Genomic DNA, 26503 nt, shown 5'->3' with positions numbered 1-26503 from the left:
GCCAGACACATCAGTGTCTCTGATTCAGCTGAAATGGTGAAAAGCTGCTGCTAGTCTGACAGCCCCCACTGGCTGTGCCCAGACCTCCTTATGTTCCCAGCCATGCCTCTCTAGGGCATGTGATTTCTCACCTTGCAGTCCCCAGACAGGAGGGACTGGCTTAAGCCACCCTATGGAAGGCCATCTACTCAGCCTACAGAGCCTAGTTTGATTCAGGTCCCGCTTCTCCCAAGATGCCCAGCTGACCCAGTGGAGGGAACTCAGGATGAAGTCTCTTTTCAGTTGTGAGGACTGGATGGGATGCATGTGAAAGGAGCAGAGGCTCTAGATGCTGCTCCAGTTCTGGCTGGATGGTTGCATGGGGATCCCTGCTTGTTTGTGAATTCAACTCATCTGCAACTATTACATTAAACTTTACCCCAAACCACACCTGGCTCAGTGGGTTTCCTTCAAACCTCCCAGGCTTTTCTGGGTTCTCAGGGAAGAGGGGAACAAGGGCTAGCATTAGTCTCCTTCATACTCAACACCCCTTTTTGCTCCTGCTGTTCCTGTCTCCTTTCTGCCATTCACTTTAGGTCCAGAATTGGGAAGAGATAGGGGAACAAAATCAGGAACCTGTCATCCAAGGTTCCAGCCAGGTTTCAAGAGACCTACCTACACCTAACTTTTCACCTTCTGAGTTCGAAAAAAGAAGCAATTACAAAGTGCCCGCCTTAAAGATAAGGTTAGGGTCTTTCCTCCAGCAGTCCTCCCTTAGCCCATGTCGAGGACCTGACTGGCCCTGACTGCCACAGCCAGGGAGGCTCCAGGCCTGTGGTGCCTCCAGAACTACCTGCTCTGGTAACAGGCAAGAAATTTGGAGAATAAATTTAAATCAGGCCCTACCCAAATTGCAGAGCAAATATTCTCCTCCTTCTTACCCCTGCACTGACTCTCCAATCAATTGCTCATATCATCAAGGCAGGGGGTGCTGGAAGCAGAGACACATGGTCAGGCCCACAGGACTCTGCTCGGTGCTTGGAGAGGACCCTGACCCCAGCAACTCAGGGATAGACACCAATTGCAGCGTGATTTATTGGACAAGACGTGCACTTTTTGACAGGGTCTTGGTAACCACGGTTTCCTTCACTCAACAGTACAGGACCAGGGTAAAAGGGCTTACAGACAAAAAAGACAAATCCTTCCCATGAGCCAAAGGGGAAAGAAAAGAGGAAGGGGGGTGCTTCTCCTTCCTTCCTCCTTCCCTGATACTCTGGGCCTCAGTTTACCCTGTGCCAAAGGGAGGTTGGCCAAGGGAAACTGGGCAGTGCATATCATAGCCAGGAGTGGGCTAGAGCTGTCTGCTCAGGGTCAAAATGCCCAGGCGGGCCATCCACTCTCTCTCCTCCCAAGCCCCCTGTGGGTATGGTTAGAAAATACAAAAGCGGATCCAATGCAGGACATCATGTGCAGAGGAGGGGACGGAACTTCTGCAGAGTCTTTTTCAGCCACAGCCCCACTGATGGGGGACAGAGGTCAGAGTGTGCCAAGGTGCTTTGGAGAAGGGTCTCTTCTCCATCCAGGGAGGGTGGGTGGCTGTTGTCACTAAGCTTGGGGAAGGTGGTTGGTGAAAGAGGAGCAGAGACTGAAGGGTAGGACCAAGAGGGGGGCTTCTCCCCCTCCCCCCAGCAGGTGAGTGGGCCGGCCAGTCAGAAGCAGGTTGCTGGTACTACGGGAAGCCAGTAGGGAAGAGGCTGAGTGGCTGACTCTCGTTGGTAGGCAGTGGAGATCGGTAGCCATCAAAGTTTCTTGGGATGCTGCCGCTGGTGGAGCCTGAGCTGTTACTCAGAGTCTCGATGCTTCCCTCTCGCTGTAGTTCTGCAAGACAGAGGAGAGGACCAGGCCTGGTCAGAGTGGGTCTGGGGGGAGGGGCACACCCTGGGCCAGGCTGTCTGCCTGGAGGGGGATCTCCACCTGCTCCCCAGATGCACCAGGCAGCAGCTCAGGTCACAGGGAGCTCAGCTGAAGGAGGGAGAAGCTCCCTTGGCTAGCAGACTCCAGTTTTAGGCCACAGTCTTTCCCTCACTGTGGGAACCCCTTTGGGCCAGAAGTATGGCCACCCTGCTGATTTGTCTGGACCACACTGCCATACACGGGACGTGTGCCCACACCTGCACACATACTCATGCTCAGCCAGCATGCTCCCCAATTCCGTAAGTGGCTCCGGTCCTGGATCTACTGGTTAGGCAGGAGAAAAGATAGACCACAGCAAGGACTGCAGCTTTCCTGCCTGATCTGTCCCTACCTCTCCTCCCTGGCCCTGCCTGTTACCCAGAGCTTCCACCCTGGCTTAGCAACTCACTTGCTCACATATTCTGACCCATCCAATCTGCCTGCTGGCCAGGCCTTGGCTCATCTTTGGCACCTCCTGGAAAGTGTCCTGTTTCCCTGCAGGAGGGAATGCCTGGTTTGAGAGGGGCCTATTCCAATGGAGGGAAGGTCCCTACTTGCCTGCAGTATCTCCTTCCTTCCTTCCTTCCTTCCTTCCTTCCTTCCTTCCTTCCTTCCTTCCTTCCTCTCTCTTATCCCTCAAGTGTCCTGGAGGCCCCTCAGAATGTACTTGCTCAGGGTTGCCCTGGGAAGTAGGCAGGGAGGCTCCAACCCCTTCTACTGCCCTTTCCCTGGCCCCAGCACAGCCATGCTGCCATCTTAGATAGGGCAACTGGCCCTATCTCATTGAGTGGTGGGCACCTTAACTGTCCCCACCACCATCTCTTGACTTAAGATAGGGACTGGAGCAGGTGGGGTGGAAATAGATTTCTTTGCGTGCTGAATGAAAGGAAGAAGGAATTACACCTTGGTTTTTTTGCAAGAGGCTAGTTCCTATCCCCTTTCAGTCCCTCATAGTGGGCTCTGAGGTGCGGGCACACACATACCTGGGAAGACCCTGGGAGTCTACCCCAAGCCAAGATGTGGTGACCTGCAATTTGCCTTCTTCCAAGGTACACTTGCCTGGGACTGAGAGGATCTTAACCGTCCACCCCGGGAGCTCAGGACCCCAAAGCTGCCACTTGGAACAGCAAGGTGTGCTTGAATGTTATACTTGTCTGGTCTGGCTTGAGACCTTTATCTCCAGCTTGTACCTGCTCCCAGGCCCCCTGCCATCATACACACGCAGCACAGCTAGTTTTGGTTAGGGAATGAGTCATGGACTTTACTCTTGGGCTGGCCACCAGCAGCCATCCAGGCACTAACCACTGACTCCCACTCTTTATAGGTCACCCCAAAGCACAGAGGCTACCCTGCAGCCACCACAGAATGGGGTGGGAGAGTGTGCCTTCAGAGCAGGCACCTGTACCTGGGCGAGAGGGGCCCTCAGGCTGCACAGACATGTCTGGGGCCCGGGTCCAGGCTGGAAGGGTGCACTGGACACTGGAACCTCTCAGCAGATGGGGGCAGTGGAAGGAGGGGGCTGTGGGCCCGATGATGGTCCCAGTCTCCAAGATGCACTGGCTTCCCTGTTGGGCCAGGGGCCCTGGGATACATCAAGAGTTATCTACATATGGACAGAAAACAAGGCAGGTGACTACTGCATGAGCTCTGTCTTCCCTACTCGTTCTCTGGTCTCACCCTAACTTGGGAGTACAGACCATGTGCCAAGAGAGGGACAGGATGGGAAAGCAAAGAATAGACCCTGGAATTTCTGCATGGAAGTATCAGACTCCAAGAAAGCTTCCTTTGTTCCCTTCTTTGCCCACAAGCAAGCCAAGGAGCGTGTGGGGGATCTCTGAGGCCCCATTGGATTTCAGAGACCCTTGCCCTCATGCACGGCCATCGTGGCACTAGGGGGCGCTAACGGCAGGGCCAGGAGGGCAGGAGAGAGGAGCACCCGCAGTAGCAAGGAAAGCAGGGGCTTCCTTAGGATCTGGACACCAAGCCTAAGCAAGAAAGCCCCAGATGAAGGAGCAGGAATGGCCACTAGTATAGGGAAGGCTGGCCCCCTTCCAGAGCTGCGGGACAGGCCCAGAGCTCTTGATGCAAAGTTCTGACACATCCACGCTGCCAAGGAAACTGAGGAGACTGGAGCCCAGGACCAAGCACAGCACCCCCACTGCCTCTTTGTACTGGCCAAGGGCAACCCCCTCGGCAGCTCCAGGGGTCCCACTCACACCTCATCCCATCATGTGACAGTGCAGGGACCGTTGCCAAAGGGACTTATGAGTTTGCCATTCTGAGGGGGCCAGATGTAGCCTGACCTGCCTGGCTCCCATTTTCTCTTCACCAGTTAGGCCTGGGGTACGATGGTAGTGGGCAGGCTTCTCCCCTGCCCCCCGATCCCGGGTGGTCAAGCTCTGCCCAGTCGATCTCCTCCAGCCTCATCCCTCCTCTCCACTCACGCTGCCGCTGCCTGGTTAGGCCTGCACTTCCCACCTAGATAATTTCAAGAACTCCCTACTGGCCTCCTAACCTCCAGCACCCGCTGTCCATCCCACTTACCAAAGCCAGAATGGCTTGTCTACAGCACAAGCCTCATCTCGCTTTTTCTCTGCTTAAAAACCTTTATCACTCCCAATAGTCCTCAGGATAAGGCCTAAACTCAGCACTACAAAAATGACCTTTCATGACCTGCCCCTGAGACCCCACCTCACCAATGCCACTCATTATTGGATTTGAAGAACCAAAGTAATGAACTTGTGCAGTTTTGGGATCTCTCCAAGTTGCCTCAGGCCCCTGGGTCTGTGCTGTTGCAATTTCCTTTGACTGAAAAACCCTTCCCAGGCTCCCCAGGCCCCCAGAACACCTACTCATCTTCCAAAGGTTAGCACATGTGTCTACTCCTCCGTGAGCCTGTCCTGCTGTCCTGCAGAGCTGGCCAGGCCCCACTGTGCTCTGTACTTCCTTCTGCCCCAGGCCCTCTAACACTCTGTGCACCATCTGTTCACACTGTGTGTCCCCATCCATGGGGAAAGCCTCTCAGGAGCTGGGTCTGTGCCTTATCTCTGTATCCCTGATGCCAACCATTGGGCCTGGAAAAGAGTCGGTGCTCAGAAAACATTTCTTGAATGAATGATGTGGGAAGGGGAGTCGGGAGCTTCTTCTCAAGTACGGACTATCAGTGAAAGAACCAGAGCCAGGCTGGACCTGGGCACTTTTCCATATGCCTTCCGTCAACCCCCTTTTCTCTTCTCACTGAGACAGGGCAATGAGTGTGTGCGGAAGAGCAAGTGGAGGAGGGCTGCACACAGGTTCCCCCACCTTCGAGTTACCCCGGCCGCCCAGCCCTAGGAGCAAGCGGCAAATGGAAATGTGTGGCCTTACCTTCCTCCATCCCGAACACCTGCTTTGTTACTGTTGGGTTGCTCACGGACGCTGGGCTGTTGGCATTGTTTTTTTTTTCCTTTTTTTTTCCCTTTTGAAAAGAAAAGCATTGAGGAATCTTTTTGGAAAAGATATGGACAACGATTGAGAAGTACACTGATCTCTGCAAGCAGGTGGAGGAGGAGTAAGGAGGTGTGGGGTGTCACGCTGGGAGGAGGGCAGGCTTGCAGCAAAGTCCTGCAGTCAAGGAGGGTAGTGACATGCACGTGTAGGGGGGTGAGGACCGGTCAGTCTTCAGGGTCCCAGATTTGGAACTGGTGTGACAGAGTGGAGACCCCCTTCAGCATGGGGGGGTGGGGAGAGAGGAGCTGCACACAGAGCATGAGGGCAGCTGTGGGAAGGGGAGAGAAGGGTGCCAGGAGATACCCCATGTGGGCAGGTTGCTAGAGGGAGAGGAGACAAAGGCAGGCTGCAGAGTTCTGGGGGACACCTCCAGACCTTTTGACTCAGGGGCCCAGCCTCTGGGCTGCTGCCCTCCTTCCCCATTCCCAAGTCTCCAGTTCTGGGCAGCTCTGCCGAAGTTGAGGTGAGCTTGTGGGGAGAGTCCACCAGCTACCTGCCAGGGCCGCAGAGGGGAGCTGCGGGCTCTGTCGAGCGGGGGGTGGTGGTGGCTAAGAAATCACTCCCAGCAGCCTCTCTGCTTAGAAGAATGCAGATTCTGGCCAGTGGGAAAATGCCAGCTCTAAGAGAGGTTGCTCCCCTGGCCTCAAAGCACAGTAGGGGATGAGGAATAGTTCCCAGACCAGTTGCTGGACTGAGAGAGAAGATAACTTATTGTGCCCTCACATCTCCAGCGACCCTGTGTGCCTGGGAGTTGGGTGGTTGTCTCCCCATCTTACAGACGGCAAAACCAAGGAAGAGTAGGAGGCCACCGGCTCTAGGTATACAGTCTCCCTGAGAGAGAACTGGTGCCGGTTTGGCCCCAGGATGGAGATGTTGGCAACTCCAGGCATCACCGACTGGGTCCCAATGCCCACCGCTGGCTGTACCCACCCATTCCCATACTGGCTCTTATTGGAGAATGGGCCTGCTATCCACAGATGCCCCTTGATTCCATGACCAGGATGGGCAAGTCATGGGGGATAGGGGCACAATGGGATGAGCAGCAACTACAAGGGAGGTGCCTGGGCTCTCGCAAAATAAGTGAAGGAAAGGGAATGCTCAAGCCTCTTGTTGCTCCCATTCCACCTGGAGTCTGGCAAAATGCAAAGGTGTCAAAGGGGGCAGGGAGGTGGCTGCCCTTGTCAGAGAGAGCTACTCTGCTACCTGGGCATGTATGCAAAGGAGACCTAGGGAGGAGTCACGGTTAGTCTGTGTGAGGAGGCAGGAGCCTGGCTGGCTGCAAATGTCGGCCCACCCGGGGTTGGGCCTTGCAGAATGAGGGAGTCTCTGTGGTAGTTCACTCCCTCATCCCACAGGAGGATACTGCAGCCCCTTTGCAAAGGTCCCCGCTAAATGCCATGGTCTTTGTTCCCCCATTCCCTGGGAGGGGGCAAAACACTGAGGACAGGTACTAGGTGAGACTTGCGGGGAGCTGGGGAAGCCCAGGTGGGCAGGGGATCCCAGTAGAAGGTTGGGAGTGAAGTCTCCCGACTTCAGGTCGAGAAGACAGTTGGGCTTTACCCTCTTCAGGCCTCTTCTAGGAAGGAGGGCAGTGGGTCAGTTGGCCAATCAGAGACTCTGAGGGAAGCCCCTGAGGCTTCTGGTAGGTGGGAGGTAATTGTGGAGAGCTCAAGGCTCAGGACTCAGAGGGAGGCCTGTTTCTGGGATCCAGCAGGGTCAATGAGGGCAGTGCCGTGTGTGTGTGTGTGTGTGTGTGTGTGTGTGTGTGTGTGTGTGTGTTTGGGAAGAGGGTGCCTGGGACCCCTGGTTCAGCCTCCAGGCAGCCCTGGCACTTCCTCCACCACAAAAGCAACATCTACCAGTAGCCCCTCTGCTGTGCTCAGCAGCCAGCCCTATTCTGTACACCTAGAGCCTCACGATGCTGCTCATTAAAGGGATTAGCAGAGCACTTTTATTGGGCCCTGGCTGCAGCCACACAGCTCAGTCCTAAGCTAACCACCCAAGAGGCTGGTGGGAGTAGGATTAGACCTTAGGGCAGAGTCTTACCCTGCACCCACAGCCTATCCACTTCTGGCAGTGGGAGGGGACAAGGCTCCCCCCGCCGCCATCCCCACCCCACCCCCACCCCGCAGCCTCAGGGGCCTGAGAAGAGGGGAGGGGCAGTGTCTGGCCAGAGTGGGGAGGCAGTTTAGGGAAATGGTTAACAGCACAGGCTCCGGCCTGCTGCCACCTGGGAGACTTTGGACAAGTTATTCAGCATCTCCTGTACCTCAGTTTCCTGTGCATGAGAACAACAATGTTTGTTTCATAGTGTGGTTGTAAGAATTTAATTAAATAATGCAATGCAGGTAGAGTGCATCACAAAGTGCTTAAAGCTTCCATCCAGCAAATGTGAGTTACTATTATTGTTGCAATTGTATTAGTGATTGTGACTGTCCACAGGATCCTCTGGGTCCCTCTCGTCTTCCCTCTCCAGCAGGTGCCTCTGCCAAACAGGGCCCTAGCAGCTCGCCCTCCACTGGAGCTTGGGAAGGATTTTTTCTTTTTAATCAAGAAATGGCTCGCTGAGGAAGATGGCAGATATGTGTTTACACATTTCATTTCCCTCCTTGCCTCTTTGTAAATACCCTTTTCCAAGCTGGAAAATAAATTTCCAACCCTGCTGACATGCATTGATTTTTCCCTCCTGCGTCCACCTTCCCCTTCTTCCCTATCAGAAGGGCCTGTGGTTAAGCCCCTGGCCTGGGTTGGGCTCAGTGGCACCCCAGGGGCGTGGGTGGCCCCAGAACCCAGAACAGCCAGCCAAACTGCCCTATCTTGCCCACCGCCTGGCTCAGAGGAGGTCTGCAAACAGAAATATTCCAATCCCCTTCTTGGCTGGGAAGTGAGGTTGGGGTGGGCAGGAGGGGGTGGTGCTCTGACTGGGAAGTTAGAGATTTTCAGAACTTCTCTGGATGGGATATATGGAGAGGAGACCAGGGGACTACTGGACTGCTGCCAAGTTCAGCAGATGGATGGATCCAAATGGGGTCTGCCTCAAGCAATCGACTTGGTCAGCCACGGCCTACCAACAGGCTGGGGACCAAGCAAACTGGGACTCAGAGAGAGAAGAGTTAAGCAGGTAGGGGTCTTGAATGCATCCTGTGGGGCTGAGCAGGACTGGCAGCCTCCTGATGGTGGAATCCAGAGAGATGACCCGGATGCCAACCAGGCAGCGGTGTAAGACAGCTTTGGGCTGCTTGTCTTACAACAGTCCTGGGTCTGGAAACTACTGCTCTCTCCTCCAGAGTGCGGCTGAGGGAGGCAGAGACAGAGAGGGAGTTGGTTACAAATGTTTCTAGAAACCCCAACAGCCCTGTCAGAGACCACTCTCTGGGTTGGAGCCAGCCTCAGCAGTGGCAATTTTGAGGAGGACGAAAGGGTAGCAGGTAAAGGAAGTGGCCTTGCTTTTTTCCACACTCAGAAATGCCCACCTTGGAGGCTGCTGCCTCCCCCATACCTTCCCTCTTCCCAGCCCTCTGCCAGGCCCACCCTGCCGTGTCGGGCTCCTCTCCTCCTCTGGCAACCCAACAGGCTGCAGGGCTGGCAGAGATGCCAAGAGACTGGCATGGACATCTTGGGAGGATGGGGCTGGGGGACACAGGTCACCCTCCCCTTTCCAGGTATGCTTGTAGAAGGAAGTAGGGCAGCTTCTTGAAGCTGAGGATGAAATGGCCCCTCCACATCCAGATAATAGGAGTCCTGGTTTGGGCTGATGGAATCTGGGAGTAGAGAAGAAACAGGGCTAATTCTGGCCTGGTTGCCTCCAGGCCTCACACCTATGCTGAGTGCAGAGCCCTGGCCCACTGATGTTACATACTTCTGGTGACCTGACTGCACACAGCCTGTGGGAAGGCAGGTGCGTCCTTCTTAGCTGGAGTCCTTTTCAACCCACAGGACTCCCACAAATGTGCTTTCTCTCCCCCTTGCCCAGTTCTCGTCCCTGATCCCTGCAGGTACTGAGGCCCAGAAAGCCACAGAACAAGGCTAGGACCACATGGCCTGCTCTGCCCACCCCCCACCCCTCAGTTTCAAACAATGAGAGTAAATATCTGGTGCTTTTGGCTCAGGAGATTACAAACTATTTCCCTTAGCCACTGGGGCCATGCATGTGCCTAATAACCTTAGGGTTTTGGGTGCAGGAGACCTGAAGTCTAGGGAAGACCTCAGATCCTCCCAGGCATCCACTGGCTCCTGGAAGATTGTGGTCAGTTGTGGAAAGTTGTGGAAAGGATGATGGTTGAGGAGACTAGGCAAGCAGACAACCTCCGTCAAGGAAAAATGGGGAAAAGGCACATCACCTTTCTTCCTCATTGCCCCTTCCCTCCAGTAGCCAAAGAGGAAGGCTACTCATGACAGCAGGCCAGTGTGGCATTAATATCATGACGTGGAAGCATAGAGGTAGCTAGATTCACAAACTCCTGGTGGGGCCAGTAGGCAGAGGGGGGTGGCAGGAGCTGAGCATGCTGGAATGTTGGGGAAGGGAGAATAAAAGTAGAAAGAGCGGGGGAGGGAGGCCTGAGGAATGAGGAAGACTCAGGAGGGAGGATCCATGTTCAAAAGACCAGTCTCTTACCACATCCTGTGCCCCCTCTCTCCATTGGAACTGGCTGTGTGTGTGTGTGTGTGTGTGTGTGTGTGTGTGTGTATTGGGAGAGTGGAGAACAGAGCATCTGAGTTCCAACAGAGCAGCTCATGGCCTGACCCCAGGTTCCTTCACAGCCTTTGAACAGCTGATGAGCTATGGCAGTACGTGGGGTATGAGCCAGAAGGTGTGCTGGTCTGGATGGGGGCTAGAGCCTTTCCCTAGGTCCCCCCAAATAATAGCCATGATGAGGCAACCAATCCCAGGTAGGGAAAGACTTGAACCAGAAATGCTGCCACACTCCAATCCCAGGAAACCCACATTACCTAAGCCTTCCTAAGTCTTGGCTTCAAAGCACAAGACAGCAGGATCCCCCACCCAGACCACCTGGACTAGTATCCCATGTTCAGGGACCCTCTCAGTACCACTATGTTACTATAACTTTAAATCCTGCCCTGTCACAACCTATTCTACATGGGGACAGCAAAGGCTGAGCGGACCTGGCTCATGTTTCCCTGTTTTTGAGGTATTTGGTAAATCTGGCTGAAGCCACACTCCGGGAACAGCTCTGCACTGAACCCCGCTATAGATGGCAGGAAGGAAGAGTAGGAGGCGGAGGGCTCACTCTCGCGCCAGTCCTGCCGCCCACGTGCTGAATGACCTGGGCGAGTCACTTCACCCCTTGTCTGCTTCAGCATCTGTCAGGGGGGTGGGGAGGGGCTGCTCTGGCAACCTCACTGGGTGTGTGAGGCTCTAAAGAGAAAGGAATGTGATGGGGCTCTCAGAAGCAGAACATTCACTGAACACGTGTAAGAGATCACTATTACTGCAGTGGTGTTTTGGCTGGAAAATCAGTGTTGCCATCTCTGGTGTTTCAGCAGGCTGAGACCCCTGGAGAAGGGCTCCCCATGCAAGAGGGCCTGGAAGAGCCTTTCTGGCTCCAGATCACACACAATCTTGGGGGCCGAGCCTTGGTAGACGCCATCTAAGGTAGACTCAGGCCTGGGTAGTTCGGAGATGTGTCTTTGGTGGTAGAGAATGCCCCGCCAGGTGCTGGGACATGAGTTCTTTGTGTGTGTGTCTGCGTGTGGGGTAGGTGAGGGTGCTAATGAGGGCCCTGCAAACATGCCCACTCAGCATGGCTACCAGGACGACACAGCGCTTGGAAACTCTCTAGTGGAACCGGTGCTTGGTACCTAGCCTTGACCTGCCTATCACCTACAGTCCAGCCTTGAAGCTCAGGAGACCCCACCGAGCTCCCAGGCAGGGTGGTTCCCAAAGAGTAGCCCTCCAGGGCTAAGAGACAGCACAGGGGTCTGCAGACCACAGGAGAGACGCAGCTCCTTGAACCCTGCTGGCCTGAAGGGCCAGAGCCACATCTGGTTCTCATTCAAATGTCCAAACATAATTAAATTTTCTATGATGCAGCGGAAGAGTTTGGTAAGATGTGGCTTTCCCCCTTTCCATCAAGGTTAAGAAATCAGTCTCTCATCCCACCAGCCGGCCGACTCATTCTCCTCCCTGCCACTGGTCTGTCCCATTCTGCAAACCAGAGGTCTGTGCTCTGCTCTGATTTCTAGAGCTGAAGGGGCTGGGCCGGCGGGGGCTACACGAAGCCTCTCTCCCCCACTGGTCCACTTACCCACCTGAGACGATTAACAGCTGAGGCCAAAGCAGCAGGCTGGCAACTGAGAAAGTTAGTATGCTGTGGGCCGGGTAGGGGTGAGGAGGCAGCTGTCTACCCAGGCTATGCCAGGACACACCCCTGTCCTCTCACTGACTAGAGGCGAGGATCCCCCCTTTGTAGTTCCTCACAGTGGGAAGCTCTTGAGAGTCTCCAAAGTCTCTGGCTTGGCCCTCTAGTCCCTCTGTGGGAAATGGAGCTTCCCACCATCAGGCAGGGTGAGGCAATCCCCCTGTACCTCTTAACTCTCAACTTGCAGCCCAGGGACTGCGGCAAGGCGACACCCTGCCCCGGCCCTCCTCCACACACAAAGGAGGGAGGCACGGGGAATGCTGGAGGAATGGAGAAGGCCACGAGCAGCGCTGAGCCCTCTCAAAGAATCCCTGGGATCTCCAGGTCTCCCAGGATTGCTGGTTGTTTCTGGTATGTTGAGGCTCTGAACAAGGTCCAAGGTGCAGTCCTCAGAGGTGGAAGGTGGCCTGCTCAACAGGAAGGAGGCCCACTAATCTGAGGCTTCGATGCCTCTCCTAAGTCGCCTGTTCAGGACTTCCCTGAATTCAAGCAGAATTCCCCTAAACAGGCTGCCTTTTCTAGCTCCCCTTCCCAACCTGGTATCTTCTGTTTATGGCTTTTTTAGTTTTAGACTTAGGGATTTAAGACTTTCATGGTAATGGGTTCCACTCTACTTCCTCTGTGCCTATTTTTCTAATCTTTGTGGTATAGGCTTTACAAGAGTTTCTTTATAAGTTGGGATATTTTCCCTTTTGAAACAAGTTGTCCTGCAAGCTAATGACTTATAGTGGGTGTGCCCCAAAGACAAACAGGGGCTGGGAAGGGGATAACCAGGGTGGTGTAGGGGAGAATCTTCTAGATTAAACAGAGCTGTATGGAGGGCCCTTTGAGACCCTGTGTCAGAGGGTCCTGTACTAGAGTCCTCACCATCATCTCTATCAGAGAACTAGGACCCTTTCAGGTTCATGTGGTGTTTCCATGCCAGAGAATGCTCATCCTGGGGACTGGTGCGCCTGTGCACACACGTACACACACACACACACACACACACACACACACACACACACACACAATCCCAACATTGCTGACCTCTCTCTAAGTAGGAATAACTTTGTGTATCTTTTTCCAAATGGTAAACTTTCGTTTAGTAATGAATTTAATTAATTTCTTGGTGACTTTAGTGCCAAGGCCATGAGTCTGGTGCCTTCATATCAGTGGAGAAGGTTTTAAGGAAACTTAAGCCAGTTGTCCTAGGCCAAGCCTAGCAAAGAGAATGACAGTGGGGCCAAGATCCCTACTGTCCCGGCCTGCGCTCTGGCACCCACACTCCATGGCTGCGGGAGGAGCACGAGTCTCAGTTAATTGCTGTGGTGCCACCCGTCCAGATGAAAAAGCGGGGTGGATGCCGGGTCTGCCTTTGTGCTCTGTTCACAGACTGGCTGCTGGTGCCGGGGCTCTATTCATTATTCAATTCAGCTAGCTCAGACCAGCCTTTCCATTTGCTCCTCCAGGAGGAATAACAAATCTAGAAATGCAATTCCACTTTGGTGTATTAAGATATTGATTTGCCTGTCGAGTGGAAGTGCATTTGTTCTGTCAGCCCTCCTGTGGGCAGGGAAGGGTTAACCAAATGTTTATCACAAGGCTGGCTTCAGAGTTGAAAGTAATGTGATCAGTAATGAATTTTGTGTTACATTAGGTTGTATAAATGGACAGACAAGCGCAGACAACAAGTGGCCAGGAGTCGGGGCTAATCTAATGATGTAAAAATAGAGACAGCACCAATTATACTAGGGGCCAGCTCCAGGCTCCTGCAGGGACTGCAAATGAATAGGTACAAATCAAATTACTCACTAATAGACGCACTACAAGAGGGGCAGTCAATGGTAAATGCATTAGAGCCTAGTGACCTCTCTGCTCTGCACAGCAGAATCCGAAAATTTGACTTCCATCTTAAAAGTGGGGGGCTGGGAATGAGGGTCTCAAAGAAACTCTTGTTGGGTGAAGAACAGCAACTACTTCCCATCCCAAACCAGTCTGTTGCCAGAAGGTACCTCCTGTCTGTGCTGACCTCCTGCCCTTGTTTCAATGCCTCCTGAAGCCTGAGCACCAGGGGGTAAAGGGGCAACTTCTTGAGGGACAAAGCCTTGCACGTAGGCAAATACGGGAGGTTACATACCAACATACTTCACAGCCACGTGTCTCTCGGGGGTGGTGTTTTTTACTGCTACGTCAAGGGCTGTGTCTGTATTGAAAATAGAATATTTCTTTAAAGAGGATCACGAAATGGACCTTTGAGAGAGCAGCAAGAGCTGAAACCAAAGAGAGTAGGTATCAGAATCTGGTTTGACCATTGAGAGCTCTGCAGGGGGTGTTTGTGGTCTGTTCCAAGGAAGAACACATGCAGGCTTTTACCTATATCTCTCACGAGCCTAAACCTCTGCCATCCTTCCTTCTATTCCTCCTGCCCAGTGCTGCCTACCGAGTGCCCACATTCCTGCCTGCTGCACGGCCCTGGGGGCAGGAAAAGATGTGGAGGTAAACCCAGCACTTTGGGTGGCCCCTCAAGGATTCTTCCTCCTCTCGGGGTCCACGGAGGTAGAACCAGGCCTGAAGTTCAAAGCTGCTTGGCAGTGTGGCTGGACTGCTGAGAGAAGGATCATGGAGAACACGCTCAAAGTCCCGAACTGTACACTCATATTCAGCTTTCCGTGGCTTAGGGATGAACAAAGTGTGAAATCAAAGAATCTCCAAGCCTTCCGAGGACCCAGCCAGGCCCAGATGTAAGCAGGACCCCGGCAGGCTTAGCCCGCACTCTCCCAACCCACCTCTGAGGCCAGCACCAACGTACACATCAAGTGGAGACGGCATGCTGGTCCCGGCCAACTGGACCCCAGAGAGGATGGGAACATGCCAGTAGAATGAGCACAGGGAGGACACAGAATGGAAAAAGTGACCCTACACAAATGAAAAACCTGGGTGTCGATTCTTCCCAAACCTAATTAAGCACACAGAGGAGTGGAATTGCAAGCTATCAAGCTATACTAAATAAGATGTTGGGGGAATTGGGGGAGGTCTGTGAAGCCTGGTGCTGGAGGATTCTGGCAGCAAACTAAAAAATTTATGCTTATGCAGTAGGCCCCGCAGGTGCCTGGGGGTAGGGTTGGGGTTCAAAGAGAAGTGGGCAAGGAGAAATCACCAAATGTCAGAGGTTAGACCACTCATTCTGGTACAGGTACTTGGAAATGTCTCATTCTGTTCAGTTCAATCAGATTGGCATGGCTTGGCCTTCTTGGTATAGTGAGGATCTGGATTCCGAAAGGGTCAGAGGGTCATTTCCAACTGTTATTTTTTGTGTGTTTGTGTGTATGTGTGTCTCTCCTCTGTTACCAGCCATCAAACATGGGGGGTGGTCCGTATACCTCAGACCATCTTCTGAGGAGGCAGAGGCAGGAGCAGAGGGAAAGATGGGTACTTAACGATCCATGACTGTGTTCAACTTTGTTTAGATCTCACACCTCACAGAGAGGTCAATGGTTAAAGGTGAATTCTCTGGCAGAGGAGGAAGAACAGAGAGAAATACTCCCTTTTGTTAACCATTTACCTATGTTAATGTCTCCAGAGGAGGGCCTTCATCTGGGGGCGCAGCCGCCCTTCCCCACCCGCTTGTCCAGGCCTGTACATTTTCCACAGGGACTCCCGCCTCCAAGTTGGGGGCAATCCTGGAAAGGGGACTCTAAAGGTTCACCAAAGAAGCCACACTGGCACTTCCTCCTTGTTGATAGGAATCAGTGTGCTTTGGTTAAAGAATTCAAAGTAGACTTTGGGCAACTGAAAAATGCGCAGGGAAGCTTCTCAGCCCTAAGCTCCCATTATAGTTCTGCCTCTGCCTTGGACTTCTAGCAGTCTTGGGAGGAGAAGGAAGAGGGGACAGAGAGAAGGAGGAGAGAGGGAGAAAGGGAAGAATGGAGATGGGGGGGGAGAGAGAGAGAGACAGAGAGAGAGAGAGAAAGAAAGAAAGAAAAGAAGGAAGGAAGGAAGGAAGGAAGGAAGGAAGGAAGGAAGAAGCTGTCTACCTAGAATCAGATTTGATGACTGGCCAGAAACTAACAAGTATGTCTTAAACACAGTAATTTTTCCCACTGCTCTGGCTGGCTTTCATTTACCTCTTAGGAGCCATAAAAACCCATGCAGTCATTCAACAAACATTCACTGGGGCTCAGCTTGGCTCCTGTCCCAGTGCTGGATGCTGGGCAATGAGGAGGTTGGTGGTTACAGGTAACAAATATGAATCAGACTCAGTCCAAATAACCAGAATTAGGTTAAGACAAGCAGTATGGGCAGTATGGCTGAGGGAGCTGAAGGGACCACCAGAGCTGAGCCTTCCCCCAGTGGCACATAGAAGGAAATCAGACACTGCTAGTTAAAGGGAAAGGCAACATACACTACTTGTCCAGGGCCAAGTGTCCAGTGAGTAGGTGGTTCAGAAGTTCAGAGGAGAAAGGGCATTTGGCTGCATAGTTAGGGAGGGCTTCACAGAGGGGTGAGATCGGAGTTTGGTCTAAAAAAGTGACTGGGCAGAGAGGGAGGGTGGAGGGTACTCTAACAGCTGAGTGAGCAGCACATGTGTGGCAGACGATGGGATGGTTTTGACAGGTGAGCTTGTTTGCACGAAGGTGGTGGTGGTGAAGAAATACGAATAAGGGGTTACTGTGAGCAAGCAAGGGGGAGATCAGGTTGGAAAGGAAGGTGAGGAAGTACGGTAAGACTTGAAATCTCACAGAAAGGAGCCGAGGCTGGAATGTGGGCCCTGGGCACTTTGCAAACAGGGAGACAGGAAGACAGAGCAGGCCCTGAAGGTGAGAGACCCCTTCCTCTTCTGGGGATCCCCTCTTATTCTGAGTAAAGGGTCGGGGGTCACTGAAATACCCTCTGACCAAGTGAGACTGATGGGATCTTAAATTCCTCCTAGTTATCTCTTTTTTTTTTTTTCTTTCCCTTCCCTGTTCTGTTCTCCTCTCCTCTCCTCTCCTCTCCTCTCCTCTCCTCTCCTCTCCTCTCCTCTCTTCTCCCCTCCCTTTCCCTCCCCTCCCCTCTCCTCCCTCCCTCCCTCTCTCTCTCTGTCTCTTTGAATTCTTGGGCAGTGTGAGCACAGTCTCATTATTTAATGTTCCTGGGCCTTAATTCACTTCTTGTGAGGTTGCAGCTGATGCTTCTAAACCTCGGCCTTGCTTACTTTGTGGACGAGGTGAATGCATGGCATACAATGGAAACAATTTCAACAGACCTGTTTCTCTAGATCTCCTGAGTCAAGTTTATACAAAGTTACTTCTGTTTTGTGTAGATTCCAATTTCACAAATCTTTCTCATGAACAACTTTTATCATTTGCATACACATGTGCAACCTTATTTCCACTTCTCTAACCATGACTAAAATAACCCTTGCCCAATATTGTTACCCATGGAGAACAGAAGCGCGCCCAGTCGGCTGATGGGTCACTAAAGGGCCCCCATTATCTTTACCTGGGGTAGAAATAAACATTCACAGTTGCGGGTGGGGGTGGGTTTGGAACCACTACTTGTGTGTGAAATCCCAGACAGAGAGTCACAGGTAGGACCCACAGGTGTGGGAGATCCAACCCAACCTTCAACTGCAGGCAAGGGTGTAGGCACATCTGGCCAGGACTGCAGCACCACCACCCGGTCTCAGAGGCCCTCCCTCCACCCTCGGAACAATGTCCTCTGTCCAGGAAACCCCTGTAAGGAGGTTTGGTCTGAACACCAAGAACACCATAACCGTGGTTGCCCCTGAGAATGCTATTGTCCATGGGAAAGACCCTTAATGAAATAACTATTCTAACACCAGAGTGAAGAAAACTCAGCTCAGCTAATTGCACTACTTTATAGAGGCTGGGCTTCCAGCACTTCCTTGACGTCTCATTTTGAGCCTATATCTTTTAGTTATGATCTGACTTCAAATCTTTAATCTTTCCTCTCTTGTGAGTTGGAGAGACGAACGTCCACCTGGTGGTGTTGGTGATTTATGTGGCTAGCATAGAGTCTGGAACACCGAGGCCATTTGGGAGGTGTGGCTGTTAACTGTTGAGAGGAGGAAGTGAGACGCCATACACAAAGTGCTCAGTACAGCAGTCCAGAGGCCAGGACCCAACACACATGGAGGGCAAACATTTACCGCATTTACTGGTTTCCCTCGCCCATGGGACTAGAGAAGAATGGGAAAGAAACTTGCCCAAGGTCACAGGCTTCTCCCATTCCTTGATGAGAGTTTCTAAATGCCACTGAAAAGAAAAAAAAAATTATTCCCAATGGCAGTAGTTGGACTCTCAGATTTGGCCTTTCCTACCAGTGGAAAATAGCTAGGGACAGGCAATCTGCCACCGAACTGAGGCACAGATAGCAATACCAACAATGCCACCACTGCCGGAGCCACCTGCCACCCCCAGTCCCAATGGCTGCTTCCTGCCACCCTCAGCAAGGGTGCTCGTGGCCTGCCGATGGCACTAGGCTCTATGTCTGGGTGCTCCTATGTCTCTGGGGACTTACTCTTTTCTCCCCACCCTCAACAGTCATGGCATCTGTTCATCCTGCTCTTCACATCCTAGAAAGACCACAGCCTGTGGGCAGGGGACCAGTCTAGACTTCTGTTTGGTCCAGCTCTGTAAGGTGGGCCCCAGTGGGCAGGTGGGGATAGGAGCCAGAGAGGAACACCCCCACAGTTCACTGTTGCCTCCTCTGGAGCTTTCACCTCTCTGAGGGTAGGAACCATGCCTTACCTCTTCCCCACAGTGCCCAGCCTAGTGTGGAGAAACCAGCAGGTGTCTATAGAGAGCCTGCCTGTCCACTGCAACCATGGAAGAAGGTGCAGGCCCACCAAGGAGGTCGTTGAGAGAGACACAAGAAGCATTTTGTAAATGCACTGTAACGGGAGAAAAATTCCAGGGCCCAATTAGGTAAAGCAAAGGAAAGGACCTAAGCAACTGGCTAAGTTACCTGGATGAAAGTACTTGCCTGAGAGTAGGAGCGTCTAAAGGATAACAGAAGTAATTCACTGCCCCATGCCCGCAATTGTGGTCTGCCGATGGCACCCTGATCATGTGGCACCCTGAGGTGGGACAGGGCTAATAGGGCCCCCACTGGAAATGCAGCCTTAGCATGAAACTGTTCTCAGCTGTCAGCAGTGGGGCGAGCAGGAGTTTCAAGACCCATTGGAAAAGCTAATCCTAGAGGAAGGATAGAAGGGCCAATGCTCTGGGTTATTTGTTGTGGGGTACATAACCAGTCAACTCCATTAACAATGGCTAACATTAATTATTTACATTAATTTCTATAGTCCTGAAATGAAAGATGGTTATTAGCATGAGGGTGCACATGTGCACACATGTGTACACACACAAACACACACACACACACACACACACACACACATACACAGTGCTCTTAGTTCCTCTTTTGTAAAACATAGGTGATCATCAAGTATTTGTTGATTAACTTACTGAAACTTTCTTCTGACCATTGAAAAACTGTGTACAGGGGTGCCTGGGTGGCTCAGTCGGTTAAGCGTCCGACTTCGGCTCAGGTCATGATCTCACGGTCCGTGAGTTCGAGCCCCGTGTCGGACTCTGTGCTGACAGCTCAGAGCCTGGAGCCCATTTCAGATTCTGTGTCTCCCTGTCTCTCTGCCCCTCCCCTGTTCATGCTCTGTCTCTCTCTGTCTCAAAAATAAATAAAAGTTAAAAAAAACAACTGTGTACAATGTTCAAAATGTGCTTTTCATGTAAGAAGGGAAAAAAGGCAAAGCCCTTTAAATAAGTAAAAGTAATTTCTAACAAATCTTTGGAAGAGCTTTTGCTGAAAATAATCCTAGAGCCTTTTCTGCTGAGTAATTAATATACATATAGGAGAACTCAGAGGATTTGGCAGAATATACTAGTGCATTGGTTTCCAAGCTATAGATGGAAATTCATTGATGTATTGTGAAGTCCGTTTAGTAGGTCATGACCACATTCTTAAAAAAAACAAAAGAAAATAGAAAGTACTAGAATGCATTGCTTATAATATTGTTTTGTGAAAGCTTTGCATGTTTGGTAAGGAAGTAAATGTATGTACAGAAGGTAAGAGGCAAAGACTGAGCCCACAGTGTGATCCTCTAAAGTAACTGTTTCTGGACTAGAACAGAATTCACTGAAGACACGGTAGACAGAAAGAGATGGAGCCTCCTTCCTACCTTTAGTGCTGTGATAGTATAGGAGAGTGAAACAGTGTTCCCAGGACTGCAGGAAGCCACAGTCAGGGGGAAGAGACAGTCCCTCTTGACCTTGAGAGCTGACTTAGTGAGCTCTTGAGGGTCAACAGCAGCAAAAGGAGGCTGCCTGCAAACAGAGACGTGTCAAGCTGATCAGGACTTGTGAATGAGGCCTGGGGCTTTTGCTATTGGACGTGGGAGAGAGCAAAGAAGAAAGACAAGGTTTAGCTAAAGATGGAAAGAGTTAAAGTCTAAAGAGAAAATTCACTTAATATGTATCCAGGTGTTTATTAAGATTTTTTTGGTATTAAGTTATATCTACCTAGACTCAAAACAATTGGAGTACGTACATGTTTTGCTTATTTTAAAAATTCTATTTTTCTAGAAGAGGCAATATTGAAAGGAATGTCTGCTAAGCAGGAATTAGGTTATTTTGAGGGGGGGTGATAGAGAGAGAAGGGGATGTGGGAGACGGCATTCCGGGCAGGAGGAGAAGTATGTGCAAGGGCCTGGCAGGCAGAGAGAGCATGTGTGCTTGGGGACCCTCCAGGGAGTCCAGCTTGGTTGGAGCTTGCGCAGAGCAACAGGAGAGGGGTCTGGAGAGAGGGCAGTGGCTGGTCATGAAGGGCTTTGTATGCAGTGATATGGGGTGGTCCTGGAGAAGGACAGGGTTGGGGGAGAGGAGTTCAGGAATTGGACATGTGGAAATGTCAGTAGGTGGCTGGATAAATGGTTCTGGAGTTCAAGAGAGAAAGCCAACTTGGAGATTATTTGTAGACAGTCAGTTTGTGGATAGCATCTGAGGCCCCAGAAGCAGAGGAGACTGCCTTGTACTGAGTGAGGGAGAGGGAAGAGGGCCAAGATAGTGCCTTGAGAAATACACTTAAGGCCAACAGAGAAGGAGAACCCAGAAAGGGGACTGAGAAGTAGTCAGAGGCAGAAGTAAAACTGGGAGAGTGTGGTAGAACAGGAGCCACAGGAAAGCCTCTCAAGATCGCAGGGCCAGGCTCACAGGCCAGTGTTGAGGTAAAGTGGTGACCAGTGGTGACTGTAGGGAGAATAGCTGTTGTGGTTGGGCAATTCTGCAGGCAGGGGGAGCATGAGGTGGTCACAGTATGGTTAGGGTCTGGGTGCATGAAAGCAAGAGATTCTTCCCTCCCTCCCTTCCTTTCTTTTTTTTTTTTTTTTTTTTTTTAAGTCAAGAGATTTCTTGAACAATGACCACTATTTTCTCACTGAGAGTGAGAGACAAGATGGTGGGGCTAAGAGAGTTGAGGAGAATGGGGGAGTTTGAAATACTATCCATGCAGAAGGAAAGAGACTGATTTCAAAATGATGGACTGAGGCGGGCACCTGGGTGGCTCAGTTGATTGAGCATCCGACTTCAGCTCAGGTCATGATCTCATGGCTCATGGGTTTGAGTCCTGCGTTGGGCTCTGTTCTGATAGCTCAGAGCCTGGAGCCTGCTTCAGATTCTGTGTCTCCCTCTCTCTCTCTCTCTGCCCCTCCCCAGCTCATGCTCTGTCTCTCTCAAAAATAAATAAACATTAAAAAAAAAAAAAAGATGGACTGAGGAGCACCAGGGTGGCTCAGTTGGTTGAACATCCAACTTCAGCTCAGGTCATGATCTTGCACTTTGTGAGTTCAAGCCCCGCATCGGGCTCTATGCTGACAGCTCAGAGCCTGGCTCCTGCTTCAGATTCTATGTCTCCCTCTCTCTCTGCCCCTCCCCTACTCATGTTCGCTCTCTCTCTCTCTCTCAAAAATAATAAACATAAAAAAATGATGGACTGATCATATGCACTGTATGAAATAAACAGTAAAAATGGAGGGAAAATATAAAAAATAGAACAAACTCTTAGAGGGACCAGAAATCTGTGGAGTTGTCAGGAGAATGAAACCGGAACAGAAGCCACAGCAGCAGAACTGCTCACATCTAGGTTGAATGTAGAATTCATTCATTTGGTAAATAGTTACTGCATGTCTACTGTGTGCCAGACACTGTTCTAGGTGCTGGTTTCTGCTGAGCACCAACTGAGAATAAGAGGAGGAGCACCAAAAGATGAGCACCAACTGAGAATAAGAGGAGGAGCACTAGAAAAACAGAGAAGGCCTCCCATGGCTCACTGGAGAGTAGGAGCCAGAAATTTGTAGAGGTGCTAATCTGAACAATCTGTGATTCTTCTTCAGCAACGTAAGGGTAAGAGCGGAGTTGGACTGACCTTGATTTGGAGTTTTGCTGAATGGGGACAATGGAAGGGTTATAGGGACAAGGGGTGTGATGATATTGCAAGACAGCAACTCAGCCAGTTATTTTAGGGCGGATTTGCAGATCACATGTCTGACCTAATTAGACTAATTGGTCAGCAGACCTCATGGAGGACAGAACTAACACCTGCCTCATAGGTTATCCATGTTTTAAAACAGACCTTCTCAAACATGCATAAGGCTCTTGTTTAAAATGCAGGTGTTGACTCAGCAGGGCTGGGTGGGGCCTGAGTCTACACATTTCTAACCAGCTCCCCAGGTATAGATGGTTCGAAGACCACTCTTTGAACAGGAAGGCTTTAAAAGGTTTTGCTTTACTTTTGGGGACAATTAATTTGCCCACGGTACAGCTTGCCAGTGGGGTGCTGGAGCCAGCTGACTGTTACACGTTCAGGAATTCAGCTAGCCTACTGACACCATGTTGATAGTGTGAAATTGGCCATAATGTGAGTTTTTATACTACAGAAATGTTCAAATGCTACAAAGCGGGGCTTTCCTGCTTCCCTTTGGAGGACTGGTTGTGAAACAATTCCCAGCAGGTCACTAGCTAAGCCTGTATAATAGGCATGCTATAGGATGGGTTTCGGTGCTGGGGGTCACAGGGCATGTTCCATTCATACCTTGATAAAGAGGCCATCGGTCGTGGTTGCTATACTATACAAAGTGCCTGCTGGAAGGCTTTACAGGACTGATCATCTCGGGTGCCTCAGAGTACCTAACACAGGCAAATACTTAATGTCACCTTATCTGTATATCCGATGAGCCACTGAGAGAAGCAAGATTGTGGGAAAAGAGAGAGGGAAAGGCTGCTATGGCAAAGGGTGGCTTGTTGGAAATTCTCCCCGGTCACACCGTACTTCCTAGGCTCTTTCTGGGTGTGCTGGGCTGCCCTTCCAAGGCCCTGGGCTCAACCACCAAGCTGATACTTCATCTGGAGTTGCAAAATGTGAAAAGTGATTCTCGGCAAAGGCAGGGGGAAACAAGCTAATTTCCATAATATCTGCTTTGCTTATTGACCATTAAAATAGAGGCAGATTAAAAAAAATTGATACATTTAATATGATCAAAGAAAACCAAATGAATCCCTTTTGGTGATGGTTTGGGGAGGAAAATGAAATCCCTCTGCCCAAAAAGGGCATCTCCTATTTTCTGACCGGTGGGTCATGCAGTTTTAATTTCCTCTCTCGTTTCTTTTCTTCCTTTTTTTTTTTTTTTTTTTTTATTTCACAAACCTGCTTAAGGCTACAAAGACTCTCCTGAATCCCTCAGCTGGCTAGCAGATGAATTGCTGCCAGTTTTGTTCAGGTTACTGTTTGTGCCAGGCTGAAGTTCCCCAGCTCTGGCCGAACGCACCTTTAGAACTGCTGGCTGGCTGGTGCTGAGGGGCCCCAAGCGGTGTCTGAGGAGGGCTGCCCTGGAGCTGCTCCCTGCAAGGGTGGCTCCCAGGGAGTGAGTCTGGTGACGCCAGGCCCTGGTTTACATAGCAGGGGCTGGCAGGAGGGAAGGTGGTGCTACAAGGAGGTTCGGAAAGGGAAAAGCTCTCCTCCCTTTCACCGGCTCCCAAGGAAAAAGGGGTCGGAGCCCCCGCAGATGGCACAGCCGTGCCTCACCTCCAGATGCAGGTAGAACAATGGCACAACGGGCTGCTATCCACAAACCGGAGGGCTGGATGTCGGGGTGGAGTGCTGGTGTGCACACGTGTGTGCATGCGTGTGCGCGACGGAATGGGACATGGCTTGTTGCCACTTCCGAGATCCACACCTCCTCTCTTTCCAGGGAAGAAGTGGATGTGGAAGGGGGCTGGCCCTCAGAGACAGCTGTCTCCTACAGCCTGGTAAGGTACTTCTCTATCTCCAGACAAAGACCTTCTTTCCCCTTCGTGCCTCCACTCTGTGCATTTGCCAGTCAGTGCACAAGCACTGTGGGCAGGCCCAGAGCTGGTGCTGTGCAGGTGGAGATGGGAGTGCTTTGGTCTCTCTCCTCTCCATGCAGGAGCAGGAGAACTGAATGGGAGGGAAGAAGAGAGGGAAAGGCTCAACTGCCAACTATCTGAGGGAGAGGGAGGAGCCGCATGGAAATGAGAAGAAGTGTGATGACGTCAGGCATTTCAAGACCTGCCAAAAATGCTTTGACTCTGATTCCTGTCCCACGGTTGTAAGTTTCTCCTGGCTGGGATCCTCTTTCCAGGTAGGCATGTGGAGCAGGGGCGGAAACGTTGGCGGTCAAGAGTAACAGTCTTGAGAGGCCTCGGGCAAGCAAGAGCAGGAGGGCCCACAGCCAGGATCTGCGTGACCCAGTAGGAAGTTCCTGTTGACCTCAGGGAGTGGGGAAGAGGCCTGTTGTGCAGTCTTTCTCTTGGGCCTAAACGTGGGCCGGAGCAGGCATTAGCAGCACTGATATCTAGAATGAGGAGGCGCTTTGGAAAAAAGGAGAGGCAGGCTGTATTGTAATTGTGTGGAGATGCAAGAATTGTGGTCTTTCCTAACTGCATGTTGTATACGTGTGTGCGTGCACACATGTGTGGGTGTGTGCACGTGTATGCCTGCTGCTGGGACAGGGCTCACCCATCTTCGAAAGATGCTCTTCTGACTGCTCTCTGGTGTGAGAAGCTGCCCTGGGCCCCAGCTCCTGGGCCCTCTCACAGGCAAGAGTGCGAGGGCAAAGGCAGCATAAGAAGAAGCAGTCTGGGAGCTTAAACCAGCCTTGCCTACTTCATGTTTGCTCTCTCCAGGTCAGCAGGCCCCCCTGATACTTGCTAATCTATGAAGCCTCAGGCATGACAGAAGGTGTCCTGCCTTCACACTCAGTGTCTTAGGGCTGCTGAAAACTTGGGGACTCCATGGTTGTCCCTTCCCCTGGAGAAGATGTCCTTCGGGGAGCCACACATACAATACAGTTGTGTTCATGACAGCATGTTTTAGGTACTCTTCCATGTAGGAGGGGTCAGTTCCACTGGGAACTCCTTTACACAAGGCTTTCCTGATACCAGAAACTTCAAAAACAATGGCAATCAGAGTGCTAACTAAAGAAACACATGGTTAAAACAAACACATACCCTCTCTTGCCAGAGAAGGTCTACACCAACATGTGCCAGTCGCGCCCAAGTCAGGCTGGAAGTGTGAGGCCACCTTTACCTGTTCCAGATCCCACAACGTCCCGGCTTGGTGACTCTGCCATGGCATCGGCGAGCCGCTCCCGCAGGCCTTCCTCTGTATGCTCCATGGAGGACATGTGCCGTAGCCCGAAGCCCTCGGGCCAGCTCCCACACACCTCTAGCAGGGTCACGCTCCGGTCAAAGGTACCTGTGGCACACATGGGACATCTGACATTGAGTTCGTGCTTTCAGAGAGCGGACTGTTCTTCTGGCTGCCCACCACCAGCTCCCCTCCCCACCCAGGGCCCATTTCAGCTCCTCTACAAGCTGGATGGAGGAGAGAACACCATGAAACATGTGTAGGGCAGAATGAGGCAGCTCATGCCAGTGGATCAGAGAGTGTAGACATTCAGAAAAAGACCTTCACATCACTGGGCTAGTGGTTTTTAAAATGTTCCCTTAGGGGGACCCCTGGGTAGCTCAGTTAGTTAAGAGTCAACTTTGGCTCAAGTCATGATCTTGTGGTTCTTGAGTTTGAGCTCTGCGTCCAGGTCTGTGCTGACAGCTCAGAGCCTGGAGCCTGTTTTCAGATTCTGTGTTTCCCTCTCTCTCTGCCTCCCCCACTCGCGTTCTGTCTCTCTCTCTCTTTCTCAAAAATAAATAAAAACATTAAAAGTTTTTGAAAAAATGTTTCCTTAGGGGCTACAGGGGTCCTCTGAAGTCTTCAGGGACTGCTTCAGAGACAGGTCAAGAGCAGAGAACCTCCTTGCCAAGTTCAACCACAACACCTCTACTTTTCTTTGACATAAATAGGGCTTCCCTTAACAGTTCACTTTTTTTTAATGTTTATTTTTGAAAGAGAGAGAGAGAGAGTCCATGAGTGGGGGAGGAGGAGGGGAGAGGGGGACAGAGGATCTGAAGCAGGCTCTGTGTTGACAGGCTGACAGCAAAGAGCATGACGTGGGGCTCGAACCCATGAACTGCGAGATTATGACCTGAGCCAAAGTCAGATGCTCAACTGACTGAGCCCCCCATGCACCCCCCACCACAGTTCATTTTAAAGAGGGGTTACATAGCTTAAAATTTTTGTTAAAGCTTTCTAAACCACTATATTCTATAACTTATGCACAATCTCCT

At 51.4% G+C, this 26503-nt stretch overlaps 1 protein-coding gene across 7 annotated transcripts in view; it reads right to left on the bottom strand.

The window, feature by feature from the left end:
* Positions 1–1056: 1056 nt before the first annotated feature.
* Positions 1057–26503, bottom strand: part of BCAS3 (BCAS3 microtubule associated cell migration factor) — a 608014-nt gene continuing 582567 nt past the window's right edge. For 5 of the 7 annotated variants that reach the window (XM_042915733.1, XM_042915732.1, XM_042915730.1 and 2 more), the window contains 4 exons: positions 25407–25574; positions 13921–13986; positions 5299–5389; positions 1737–1857 (listed from right to left, as the gene is read on the bottom strand). In XM_042915733.1, coding sequence (XP_042771667.1) covers positions 1821–1857; positions 5299–5389; positions 13921–13986; positions 25407–25574 — 362 coding nt within the window. In that variant the 3' untranslated portion in view covers positions 1737–1820. Of the gene's footprint in view, positions 1858–5298; positions 5390–13920; positions 13987–25406; positions 25575–26503 lie in introns of all 7 variants that reach the window. The other 2 variants (XM_042915735.1, XM_042915734.1) reach the window with 2 other exon arrangements.

The sequence above is a fragment of the Panthera leo genome, chromosome E1 (assembly GCF_018350215.1).
Source record: "Panthera leo isolate Ple1 chromosome E1, P.leo_Ple1_pat1.1, whole genome shotgun sequence".
Taxonomy (NCBI): domain Eukaryota; kingdom Metazoa; phylum Chordata; class Mammalia; order Carnivora; family Felidae; genus Panthera; species Panthera leo.
The sequence above is the reverse complement of the archived record's forward strand: the minus strand, read 5'-3'. Positions and strand labels throughout refer to the sequence as shown.